This window comes from Pleurodeles waltl, chromosome 2_2 (assembly GCF_031143425.1).
Source record: "Pleurodeles waltl isolate 20211129_DDA chromosome 2_2, aPleWal1.hap1.20221129, whole genome shotgun sequence".
NCBI classification, from domain to species: domain Eukaryota; kingdom Metazoa; phylum Chordata; class Amphibia; order Caudata; family Salamandridae; genus Pleurodeles; species Pleurodeles waltl.
The window spans coordinates 861,197,829-861,211,845 of record NC_090439.1 but is presented as its reverse complement, the minus strand read 5'-3'; the positions used below and the strand labels follow the sequence as shown (position 1 = coordinate 861,211,845).

The 14,017-nt window shown below is 44.8% G+C and overlaps 1 protein-coding gene across 1 annotated transcript in view; it reads left to right on the top strand.

Moving 5' to 3' along the window:
• The window catches only part of UQCRB (ubiquinol-cytochrome c reductase binding protein), a 37,062-nt gene that overhangs the window by 6,333 nt on the left and 16,712 nt on the right, over positions 1-14,017 (top strand). Inside the window, exon 2 of the mRNA XM_069220509.1 lies at positions 10,131-10,202. Within this exon, the coding sequence (XP_069076610.1) occupies positions 10,131-10,202 (72 nt within the window). The remainder of the gene's footprint in view (positions 1-10,130; positions 10,203-14,017) is intronic.

Genomic DNA, 14,017 nt, shown 5'->3' with positions numbered 1-14,017 from the left:
TACTTCAGCATGTGCAGATCGCTGCACTGGTGGTTCCTGCCCCCAGCGCATGGAAAGGGCTCTGTTTTTGGGGGTTTAAGACAGTGTGGGATGAGCATTGCGCTCCATGGTCCTTGGAGCGAGTGATGAGCGCTTGTGCCCCTTTTGGCGCTCTCCCCTTGTGTTGAATTTCTCAAGGCTGGCTGTCAGAGTTGCCCTTCTTATGGTGATAGCGATACATGGAGAGAAGAGTTGCTGTCCTGAGGCACCCTCACAGCTGGTGGAAACCCTCTCTCAGGGGAACCCCTACTTGGAGCCAGTGCCCTCGCATCAAGAGGAGAAGGGCTGCACGCAGGAATCAGATCAGCGGCTCTCCTCTCAGTGGCCACCCGAAGAAGGAAGTAACCTTCAGGAGGGCTGATCTGGTGGCGGCCGTGCCGGGGACTCATGGGCCGCCCTTGCTAACGCTGACCGCTGGGAGACTAGGAGAGCTCTCCCCGCCAGCAGAGCTACATGCGAGTCCCCCCACCCCTGCCTCCACCCTGTTCAGTGGAGTCCCATGGGAATGCAGAGACCTTGGTTTGACTGCCCCTCACGGGACATAGACCTTGGCGGAGGCCCCGTCCTTCCGAGTGAAAAACACCCCAGGTAGAGCAGGAGCTCCCATTCTGGGCAGGTTGTGGTCTGCCTAAAATATTATGGATACATGTCGTGTTTGGTATAATGTTTTATTCGAAATACAGTATATTTTTATATAACCCGTTGTGGAGTCGTCTTTGTGGTGTATTTATTGTGACACTAGTGTTGTGCAAAAGCTTTACACATTGCCTCTGGGATAAGCCCGACTGCGCATGCCAAGCTGTCACACGGAGGTGAGCAGGGGTTATCTTGGGTGTGTAATTTACTCATCCTGGTTAGTGTGGTGGGTTCTTCCTGAGGTGCAAACCCTGGCGAACTAGAACACCCATTTCTAAAATCTATATTATTTTTACGACCACCACAGGAGTGGCCCAGGAGGAGCTGGTGGTGAAGAAAACAATGGCAGGGGTTTTGGCGGGGCAAAAATGTCATTAAAAAAAGACTGCCAAGGAGGAGCAAGTAGAGGGGCTGAGGAGCATGAGGCTGGGAGAAAAAAAATAAGGAAAACAAAATCTTATCTTGTAGGGGGTGCAATGCGAAATGTAGGGTGGGGTGACTAGTTGAGGTGGAAAACAGCAGAGAGCAAGAAAGCACATACATTGCATTGCATAGAGTAAAAGAAACATACTTCCAGTGATACAAGCAGTGGAAGTAGTACAAGTTATCCACTTGAAAGGATGGTAAAGAAGATGTGTTTCAGGGAAGGGGCAAACATTGAATGAGAAGCAAGCAAATGAGATTGACATGAAAACCAATCAGTTATGAGAAATAGCCCTCCTAAAACGCACAGTAAGTATTGGTATTGACAACATCAAGTCTTTAACTGTCTGTAAGGGAGGCCTAAAAATCGACATGCAATTAATGGAACCTTATTACCACTGATAAAATGTGGGATTTTTTAACAATTACTTATACTTGCCAACGAAGTGGCATATATTTAGTGACCGCACAATCATTTCTTGCAGAATTACCATAGATTACAGCAGTCCATGCCACAGCGATTCCAGAAGTAGCACTTTTTAAGAAGGATTTAATATCTTTGATTTTACAGTGCAGTCCTACCTTAAATCTCCCCTATGCTTAATGTGAGAGCACCAGAAAATATGACATTTGTCATAGATCTAATGGAATAGTATAAGCCCATATTAAAAATGTCATAAGTTTGAGGACCCATTACCAACAAGTGTGGCACAATTGTTCATGGTTTCACTAGTACAGTACCCGCTATTATGAAACTTATCACAGATTATTGGGAATTAATTGATCTTTATAACACTTCTGGATATTTAATGGGCTAGTACCCGAATTGATGAGAAGTGGATAGAGCCCATTGTTGGGCATTGGGGGTAGTGCCAGTTGGACAAGATCTGTCACATTACCTGTACTGTAACCAGAACTCCCATAGATTTCTTGACCTAGTGCATGTCAAAATGCTGTACCAAAGGAACAATGCTAGCACCTTGTGAAATATCCTTGATTTTAAAAGACTGTTGACTAAATCTATCAGTTTTAGGTAGTGTAGTTTGCAGTTTTCTATAACCTGGGCTCTAACCCAATGAGTTGTCATTACTCTTTTCCACTGAATTACTCTTAGAAACTGTGAAAGGATAGACCTTTCTGACAAACAATATGCTTTCCGAGGGTGCTGGACGGCCCAGCTGTGCGACGGCATTGGACTCTGCTCCATGTGGAGCTGCGACCAATGCCACCACACAGGTTCCACTGGGCTGACTGGCAGAAACCTTGGTTTCCGCTGGTCAGCCCAGTGAAAAAATTGTAGTAGGTCTGGTGGGAAGACTGCTGGCTCTGCGGCGGTCTCCTCACCATGAGTCTGGCAGTCTGGTTTTCCGACTGCCAGACTCTTAATATTTTAAGATCTAGTCGAAAGAATTGGGGCACAAAGCATTTTGGAATTTAATGCAGTCTTGGAGTTTCAGCTATAAGGCTACCATTGTTTCATAGACTTTGAACATATTCTCAAATATAGTGCCTTATCATAACTAAAACAAACTATTTGGGGGTCACAGTTCAAGTCGTGTTTCTAGGACATGTTGCAATTTCCTCATTTTACTTGTCTTGTTTTACCAACATGTAAATAGATTCTCAACTTAAAGAGGTAGGTCTGCATGGTCATTGAGTTTGAATGTGATCAGTCATAAAGTGTATCTCCTACGTACTTGTAGATTAAATCTTGGCTGCTTGTCTTGGCTACCATTACAGTGCCCAGTGGCCCGAGGTTTTAACTTGGCTGTTCAGTTGCAGTGCCATAGTACCTGAGGCCTGTTACATAAAGATCATTATCCAAAAAGAGCAGCACCCCCACCGCACTTATCACCCAATAATGAAGACTTTGAAGAGCTCTCCTTCATAGTCAGAAATGAAGATTCATGCTCGTCCAAGCATCATCTCTATCCCAGATTATAAATTAATCCTGTTTTGATTTTGAAAAAATATAGCTTTTAAAATATGGATTTTTTTTTTTTTTAAATATGTTTAGAATTTTATTTCATTTGTTTGGAAGAGTAAACAATCCATTGTGAGACAAAATAATATACAATACAGCATACTATATAATCAATAAATTTAAGGTAAAAAGTACCTTAAACAAGATACATAAACAGAAATTAAATAGAGAATAAGGGTATCCCTATAATACCGAGTAAGGAGCAGTACATTGTTTCATGACCAACATCATGATGTCTTACTGTGAAGCAGGCTAATTGGTAAGTAGGCAAAATAATACACAATTGTATTTCAGCATTGCCTTTCTGTTGAGAGGGGTAGGTAGCTAGACCATTTGAATCATAAAACGATCTGCATATGAGTATTCTTGGTCAATAGTAAAATTTCAAGAGGTTTGCACTGTCAGGACAAAAACAATTGGTACAGAAATCTTGGTCAACCATGGTAAGAGTAGTTATGTTCTTTCTCTAGATTCAAGAAATGTCTGGGCTGTTACTGGGAACCTGAATAGTTCCCAGGTTCATTTAGATTTGACGAGTTGTGTTTTGTGTAGCTAAATAGCTTGCCGTTTCTGTATTGGTTAGTGTTGTTTAATACAGGCAAATAAGGGGAGCTCGAGTATGAAGCATATATGCCTACCTAGGTGTGGAATAATACTATATAAGCTGTTTTCCATTCCATGAACAGTCAAGACTAAAATAAATCAAGCGGAGCAAGATCATTTTTGTTCAGTTTAGGTAGGTTGGAGATGGCTTAGACTTGGGTAAACCGTTTTTTTAAATGTTTAAGATAATCTGAAAATACTGGTATATCTCTTTCCATAAAGAATCTGCAGCTGACAATTAATGTGTGAGTCCTCACCAGCATTTGGCAGCTGCAGAACAGGTAGGTTAAGCCTGACAGGTGTTCACAATGCTTCATGGCTCGTGAAAAAGCTTGTTTGTGCCAGGGAAGGGATGATTTTGGATGTAATGGGAGACGTCATATGAGCAGTCTTAGAAATGGGGTTTCTGGTTGGCTAGTGTATGCACCTAAGCCAGGCAGAACCCACCCACTCCAGTCAGGGCAAGGGAGTTACACGTTCAAGATAACCCCTACTCACCGCCTTGGTAGCTTGGCTCGAGCAGTCCGGCCTAACCCGGAGGCAATGTGTAAAGCTTTTGCACAACACACCTGACGCACTATGCACACCACAAAGTAAACACAACAATGAGCAATGTAGAAATAAACTGTATTGCACAAAACATAATTAGACCAAACATTACATGTCAGAGATACCCTGCTACCTTAGCAGTTGTCAGAACGTTACACAGGTTAATAATACTCTGCAAGAATAAGCAGTTGTCACATTAGAACACGTAAGTACTCAGGATTCTGCAACATAAGCAGTAGTCGGGAATCACAGTAAAGAAATATATGTACTTGTCATAAATATCCATAAAAGGAACATTAGAGAACATAAGGCAAGTCATAAAAACATATATCTGCATAACACGCCCGTAAAAGGAACATCAGCACACATATGTAACATCATCAAAGTAGGCAGGTACATATAAGCCAATAATGTCCATCCCAGGACCATCAGAAATATCTACGTCTTTCATAGAGTACCTGTTTTATGACAAGAGGCACTCCTATTGCCAAGAAGAGGAATGTGGGGTCCCCCGGCGCTCCTGTGTGGGAGATGGGGGCCACGTGTTGCTCCTGGGGGAGAGGGGTGGTCTGCAATCTCTTTGATGTTTGTAGGTCGGGGACCCTCCTAGGACCCACGATCTCCTGGATTACCCCAGGGCTGCTACGGGCCCTCAACTAAAAAGGGGGGAGGGGTAAAACAGAAACCCCCACCCTGGCGAAAGTAGAGAGACCGGCCTGTGCGGGTGCCTCCGATGATGCTTCCACCCGCCCGTGATCTCCTTGTGGCACTGAGGGGCTGGGGAGCCTCCGTTGAGGCCACCTGCCAGCTCCTGGCATGGGAAAGCGGGGGCCTCCCATGAGGCTTCCGCCCGCTTAGGGGTCAGCTTCGCCCGACGAGGCGTGTGTGCTGCCTGTCAGCCCTTCCCCGGGCCGCGGCGTGAGATACCACCAAAGTTGGTGCCTACTTGTCCCCCGGGGGTGCCTCCCTCGGCGTGCTTCACCCCGGGGGGACTTGACATAACCCAGCGGCTCCCGTCTTCGCTCGCTCATGCCCCAGAGGCACCTGCTGTAGCACATCTCAGACGCGCTCGGATTTCGGACAGGAAGAGAACCCGGGTTGCAGCGGTGAATTCGGGCCCTCGCACAGCAAAGGGTTTATGAGCGCCAGGGGCTCATTAAAGCTCTCACAAGGTGCTAGGACCCCATAAATAAAGCACTGCACTCTGGGTACTGTCAAAAGAAAGAAAATGAAGCACTCCTCGTGCTTTTGACAGTTGTAGGGGTCAGGGGCCACAGCACCCTGCCCCTGGAGACAGAGAGGGTAGAAGCACAGGGCTAGCAGGCCCAACAACAGACCAGCACAAGGGGTGCAGATAGTGGCAGTTCCTCCTAGTTATCAGGCAGGTCACAGGTCAGCACAGCAGTCAAAGGTGGGTCCTGGTGAGTCCATTTTAGCAGTGTCCTGTGTCCAGTTTCAATTAAGTCTGTGGAGTCCCAAGAATGTCTAAATTGTGGGGAAAATTCCCCTGTACTTACACTCTGGTTCTGGGAGTGCCACCTTCTCTCCTCCAGCACAGGCTTCAAAGATCAGTTAGGGGTAAACACCCCTATTGTGTGAGGCCAGGGCGCAGCCTTTACAATTGCAAGTGTGCCCCGCCTCTCCCTTCTCTCAGCCCAGGGAGACCATACAAAATGCAGATGCACCTCTGTGACACCTCCTCCCTCCCTGTGTACAGGCTGTCTGAAAATTATGCACAAAGCCTGTCACTCTGCCCAGATGTGGATTGGAGTCAAGCTGCAAAACACCATAGTCCTAAGCACAGAGAAATGCTCACTTTCTAGAAGTGGCATTTCTGTAATAGTAATAAAAAATACACCTACACCAGTAAGCAGCATTTCTTACCACCATTACAACCATACCAAACATGCCTATGCTACCCCTCATAAATTAGATAATACCCCTTCACCTAAGTCACTACCAGGACAGGACACATTACTAGGCACATGCCCTGCCTTCTACATACATGGCACCCTGCCCATAGGGCTAGCTAGGGCGTAACTTAGGGGTGACTTACATGTAGTAAAAGGGGAGTTCTGGGCCTGGCAAGTAAATTTAGATGCCAGGTTCCTGTGGCAGAAAACTGCGCACACAGGCCCTGCACTAGCAGGCCTGAGAGAGGTTTGAAAGGCTACGTCAGTGGGTGGCGCAAGCAGCGCTGCAGGCCCACTAGTAGCATTTAACTTATGGTCCCTGGGTATAGGGATACCACTTTACATGACCAGGAGCTGGCATCGCCATCCTGCACAAATACACCATTAAGGTCACCACCAAAACACACAACACCCTAGACAGCGCAGAACACATGCACTTCCTAATCCACATAAACACCACCACCACCACCCTCAGAGTTACACTCATATACAGACCCCTGGGCCACGCCCCCCCCTTCTGTGACACGATCGTTGACACCATCAGCCCTCACCTCCACAGACTACATCCTCCTCAGCGATTTCAACTTTCACCTGGAGAACCCACAAGACCACAACTCATCATCCCTCCTAGACAACCTCACCAACCTTGGACTCAAACAACTGGTCACAGCACCCACCCACTCAGCAGGACACACACTAGACGCAATCTTCACTTCAACACATAACCTACACCCACACCACCGAACTCCACTGGACCGACCACCACTGCGTCCACTTCTCCTTCGCCAAACCTCCACACACCACCACCAACACACCACGCCCTACCGCATGTGAGACAAGATCCCCAAAGAACACCTGAACTCCCATCTGGCACAGAACCCCCCCCCCCCACACACACACCAACGACCCTAACACTGCTGCCCACAACCTCGCAAAATGGATCACTACCTGCGCAGACTCACTCGCCCCCCTCAGAACAAACATCACCACCCGCAACATCAAGAACGCCACATTGTTCACCACTGAATGCCAAGACTCCCAAGTGCCGCAAAGCAAAGAAAGCCTGGTGACAGGAACCCACAACCACCAACTTCTCCACCCTCAAAACCTCCATTCACAATCACCACCAACTCATACGCACCACCAAAAGAGCATACTACAAGGAACGCATAGACAGTAACTCCCACAACAGCAAAGAACTCTTTACCATCATCAAAGAGCTCTCCAAACCCAAAGCCAGTAACTTAGACCCCACGCACACACAACTCCTCTGCGGCTCCCTCTCAAACCATTTCCACAGCAAAATCCTAGACATACACAATAGTTTCAAACCCCCCCCCCCCCACCCGTCCAACACAGACCCCCTCACCCCCCCAACCTACTAACCACTTGGGCCCCAACCACCGACAAAGAAACTGAAAAAACAATGAATTCCATCCACTCTGGGTCCCCCTCCGACGTCTGCCCCCATCGCATTTACAACAAAGACAGCCCAACCATTGCCCCCAAGTTTCGAGACATAATCAACAGCTCATTCAACACTGCCACCTTCCAAGACCCCTGGAAGCACGCAGAAGTCACTGCACTCCTAAAAAAAAAAAGCCCAAAGCTGACCCGGACGACCTGTCCAACTACCGCCCCATCTCTCTCCTCCCTTTCCCCACCAAGGTTGCTGAGAAACTAGTGAACACCCGCCTATCTCACTTCCTTTAGGAAAATAACACACTCAACCCCTCCCAGTCTGGGTTCCGCAAGAACCACAGCACGGAAACCGCCCTCGTCGCATGTACTGACGACATCAGAACCAGAGTCGACAAGGGCGAAACCGTCGCACTCATCCTCCTGGACCTCTCAGCGGCATTTGACACTGTCTGCCACCATACACTCCGCACACGCCTCCACAACGCAGGGATTCGACACAAAGCCCTAGACTGGCTCACCTCCTTCCTCACCGATAGAACCCAAAAAGTCTGCCTCCCTCCCTTCCACTCCACTGCCACCAAAATAATCTTCGGAGTCCCCCAAGGGTCCTCCCTCAGCCCCACCCTTTTCAACATTTACATGACCCCGCTTGCCAACATTTAACTCATCATCTCCCTCACCCGCAACCCTACTACTGTCAAAACCAAACTCCAAGCTGCACTCCTTGACACCGCCACTTGGATGACAGCAAACCACCTCAAGCTCAACTCCAACAAAACCAAAATAATCATTTTCTGCCCCAACAAAACCATATGGGACGACTCCTGGTGGCCCACCGCCCTAGGCCCCGCACCCACCCCTGCAAACCATGCACGCAACCTTGGCATCATCCAGGACCCCTCCCTCTCCATGACCCAGCAAATCAACGCCGTCACCTCCTCCTGTTTCAACACACCTCGCATGCTGAAAAAAACCTTCAAATGGATTCCCATAGAGACCAGAAAGACCGTCACCCACGCACTCATCAGCAGCAGGCTAGACTACGGAAACGCCCTCTACGCCGGCACCACACTCAAACGCGAACTCCAGAGAATCCAGAACACAGCCGCACGCCTCATCCTGGACTTCCCTCACTATGAACACATCTCATCACACCTCAAATCCCTTCATTGGCTCCCCATTCACAAGAGGATCACCTTCAAAATCCTCATCCATGTTCACAAATCCCTCCACAACATCGGCCCAACCTTCCTCAACGAAAGAGTGAACTTCCACACTCCCAACCGCCACCTCCGATCTGCCGACCTTGCACTCGCCACAGTCCCCTGCATCCAATGCGCCACCACAGGAGGCAGATCCTTCTCCTACCTCGCCCCCAAGGCCTGGAACTCCCTCCCCACCAACCTCTGCAAGACCCAAGACCTCCTGCTTTTCAGAAAGAACCTCAAGACATGGCTATTCGAACAGTGACCCTTCTTCCCCTCTCCCCCCAGCGCCTTGAGACCCTCACGGGTGAGTAGCGCGCTCTATAAATTTCTTTGATTGATTGATTGACATGGGACTTATAAGTAAATTAAATATGCCAATTAGGTATATGCCAATCATACCAAGTTTACTAGGGAGAGCACATGCACTTTAGCACTGATTAGCAGTGAAAAAGTGCTCATGTCATAACGTCAGCCAACAAAGGTCAGAAAATTAAGAAGGAAAAAGGCAAAGGGTTTGGGGGAATGACCCGGTAAAAGGGCCTGGTCCAACAAGCAGCCATTTAACCTGAGAAAATGCTTTCCTGCTTATACATTCCTCTGTATCCCGTTTGGACTGGGCTTTCAGATTCATTCTAGTCTTTCTTGTCTCTATTTGGGTAATATCCCCAGACATTGGCATGGTTGGATATTATTTACAGAATTGCTGGGAGGGTACTCTTTGTCCATATGAGAGCCTCACCGCTGTAGTATTGTCCTGGGTGAAGAGAGAGACTGGTCTGGTGGAGATCCCTTGTACCATAGTGGCTGGATGAGCCTACATATCACTCATCTGTTGAATTTTGCTTCTCTCCTTTCCAAACAAAAATCTTGTTTTTCCTGACAGCATAGTCAGCCTGGTTTCCTGTCATTCACCCTGCTATCCCACGACAAGTTCCTCTTTGGTGGAACTCTTTATGAATTTAAACAGCTAGATAATGATTTAGCAAATAGATACATGTATTAGTTTCCAGAGATGTTATAAACATTTTTTGTGTGCGTCTTAACCATGTCTGTTAATTTCCGTGTCTTTGCCTTCGAGATGAGGATCATGTTTACTAGTGTCTATTATTGGCCTCTTGACTATATCTGTTTCCCTATTTTAATTATCTAATACTTTATTGTCGCTGGTATGGTCGGGTGGAGAGTGGGTTAGTAGTTAGCTAAAATGACTTTTCTGCCTAGACGGTTATCAGTTGTCAGCTGTTTTAATTATGCGACTAATTCAGGATACATATTTTTTGGGGGAATGCCAATTGTGCTTTTACTTACATTTGTATAGTGCGAACACGTTGTAAAGAAATCTTATTTTTACAGTTGCAGCATCCAGCCGTTTGTTTGAAGGCCTTTGCAAATGGTATTACAATGCGGCAGGTTTCAACAAGCTTGGTAAGCATTTAGTTAAACATATTGTTTTTTACGTTAACTGCCCTACTTGAATGTAATTCGTATTCTAAAAATTGTCCTGAACATTAAGTGATGGTGGAACAGCTTGAGAACATTGCACTTTTCCAGTCGAAATACAGGGTTCTGTATATCATTTGTTTCTGGGGAGAATATGCAGATATCCTCATCATTAATCTCTGTGCAGAATACAAGACTAACCGCATCATTGTTAAACGAAAGTTACTGAATAATGATTAACAACATTATTCATGAGCACTGAGAGGAAGGTTGGTACTGTTACAGTTGATAAGGCAAGCAGCACATGGGGTTATTATGGGTACTTACCATGATTTCCATAGTGTCTCACTTAAGTTTTCAGAGAACTTTCAGGAACAGTGACTAGTAATAGATGTAAGTAGTTAACCATAGCCACCCTCATAAAACATTTTTCAGCTGTGTAAGTGGGTTAAAACATAAACATTTATTGTTCAAATTCCGATAGGGAATATTGGAAAATGAAAGCAAATACTGCTACCTTTAGTTGTTAGACATTGGCTAACTTGAAGGATACGGAGCACAGAACACCACACAGTGCACCCTGGCAGTCCATACAACAGGAGTAAGCACATACGGCATGGTGTAAGGCTGCAGGAGGTGTCCTATTGTATTGACTTGGTACAAGTGAAGTCTTGAAGGCCTTAGATAGGCTCTGTGCATGGCCATTACATTTGGAGACTATGCCTCACATGGATTGTGGGTTAGCGTAAAATAAATTATTGGCAGTTGCTGAAGTATATCATATAAGACTTTATATGCCCACTGTGGAATTTTTCATCAGGTAAGCAGTTTTCTACTGAAATATTTTACTAGTTTATATTTGAAAAAATTCTTAGACAAAACTTAACTTGAAGGAACAATATCATTATCCAAAACATGTGATAAAGGTCGACATGTGCTTGTGCACATCGTTTGTTTCTAGGTAAACTATGCAAGCATCCTCGTCATTTTTTCTGTGTAGAATACAAGATTAACCTCATCCTTGTTAAGTGAAAGCTAATGCTCAATGAAGATAATGGTTAAGAACATTCACTACATACATCAGCCCTTCTTGTATTTTAAAACATCAAGAACGTTAGACAGTAGCATTAGTTCATGATATGAGAAATAAATGATCGTAAATTATCTTATTACCTCACCACGTGGTACCCATCTAATGTCCTAGGTTATAAGTCCTATGGAGTAAACATTTGTGACACTCCGGTTGTAAGACTTGTGTTGAAGAAAGATGTAAAATATAGGTTAAAGGCAACATTATTTCACGCTGTCTCTATTCCTCCTTCCCTTCTAACTGTTAGACCTCAAGATAATGTAAGCTAAAATGCACTTTTATATCCTGTCACAGGAATATGCAGGTGATTTTTAATCCTGTCCAAAAATATGAAAAGTGGAAAATGAAATAAGCATTGCATCGCAAAAGGCAGGGACTTAAGGTACACAATAATTATCATCATCAAGTGAAACTAGATCCATGGTAGTTGCCATGGCTCTAGTAGTAGGCTCATGTATGTGTTTTTTGAAGTAGTCTCCGAAAAATCAAGTAATAGGTCTGCTGTTGAAAAGCCAGGAGCTATCAGAAGAGGTTGAGATGTAGTCTCTGGATGGAGACACGTTGGAAGAGGAAGAATTCTTATCACCAGTGTTGCAGTTTTCAGTAATTTTACTGGTGGACGACTAGCAAGCCTGTCAGTGTAAGTAATGATGGTTTCAAATCTTAAGTGATAAATGGTGACTGAGAAGGTGCAATGCTGTGACATGTCCCCCAAGTGCCGCAGGCAAAGCCTGAGAAATTGCAGAATATATGGTGGCACATCCATCTATCGACATAAATACAGATACATGAACCGTTGTCTAATTTGGCTGACAAGAAGTCTGACAAACTCTTTCCATTCATCACAGTGCATAGTGAGAGGAGATACCAGTAAAGTGCGGTAAATAGGCAGAACGTCACTGTCACTCAAAGAAGATTAGGCCTGCCCTGCCTATCAAAGGTGTCTCAAATAAAGAATGATCTCACAATTTATATTTTAGTTTCCGAAATTTGAAAAGGCGGAAAGGTTCTTTGCAAAGGTCAACAGACACCTCGTGACCAGGTAGTAATTATACGTTTTCTGATTGGAAGTAGTAATTTTCTTAAAAACGTTTAAGCAGCAAGTGCACAGCAGCACCTTTAAGTAGGAATGGAGTGATAGCAGGTAACTTGCTGGATGTGATGGTCTTAAATGTTGAGCTAACATTACTAATCACGGTTCTTAGACACTCCTGTAATATGAAAGGTCCCTAAATATTCAAAATCCACAAACTGTGTTTGAAATGCAGCGTTGGTCAGTGCTCAGATTTTAGCTGTTTAAATCAACGTTAGGCAAACATAGATGTTACTGTTCCAACCGGAGGTGGAAAAAAGTTTATTCCACAACACTGGTTGTGTCTTCAAATAAACAGTGAACCTTATATGGCAGACTCTAGCTATGGCAATAGATCGTGCTGGATGAATTGTCTCAGAATAAATATCTCTAAGTAAGACATAAAAACAGTAAAACTAAATAAATGGTTTTCATCGCGTTTGACGGCATTGAAACTGGAAGCCGGTCGCACGTAGAAGAAAAGTGCCAATGATATTGAGACCAAACAATTATTTATTAAACATAAGATACTCGATGAAGAAAAGACAAATGCTCAACTATGTTTTGATTTAAAAAGTGAAAAATAATCCTTGCAATTATTGAAGACCAAATGATTTACCTGCTGTCTGACCAGAAGCCCAGCAAGCAGTGGTTGTTTCTGAGCCATCGGTTGGGCAAGTTCCATCTTATTGGCAGAATTTGTATTTTGCCTCTCCAGTAATACCTATCCATGCGTGCACTTAAATAATGATACAGGTTAGTTTAGTATGATAATCTGTTGCTTGGTCTTCACTAGCACAGTATTCGATAATCAAGTTGAGAAGGCACTGTCCTTCTTTTTTCTTAAAAAAAAAAAAAAAAACGACCTAAACGATTTGGTTAACAACCATAGTTTGATTATTTTTAGTCATTGTTCTGGCCAAGAGTGAGCACTTAACTAGTTGTCCTTTCAGCTTTGGATGATCTGGGGGAGAGGGTGCATGACAGTTGCTGATGTTCTGAATCTATTAGCTGCAGCGTTCAAATGTCTGTCATCCTAGAGTTACATGAAATTTACTACCCAATAAAATCATAAGGGCCTACAGCACACCCTCCACTGGGAATGCGTCTCTTGATGTGGAATGTTAGGAATTCAGAGGATTTAGTGGCTCTTCCTATATTCTTCCCAGAGTGCGGAAGCCAACAATTTCTAGATGGATAACTTCATTTATATCTCATTCTAAAACCTCCACTCTCCATATCCTGCCCACCATTTGACCAAAACCTAGGCAGCTTTCATGTTTTCCAGAGTCTGCTGTCCGCCTCAGAAATCTGGTGAACACAGAACACACTCATCATTCCTTTTCCAGGCATTGCTCCCCGGATACATTCCCATGTGCGAGGCATCTTTGGGCCAGAAAGCTAATGTAATATTTATATCCAGGATCCCATGTCCTACTTATGTGATTCCCTCCAGTTTCTTTGAAATCTTCCCCAATAAAATATGCTGGAGGGAGAGCAGAGTGAAGACGAAATAATTTGTGACTTTCATTGTGAACAGCGATTTAGTGCTTCATTCTTCTAAATTAGACAGTGCTCTAATCTTATTGTCACCAAATAACGCATGCAGCTATGGTAGACTTGTTCCTAAGGTGCAGA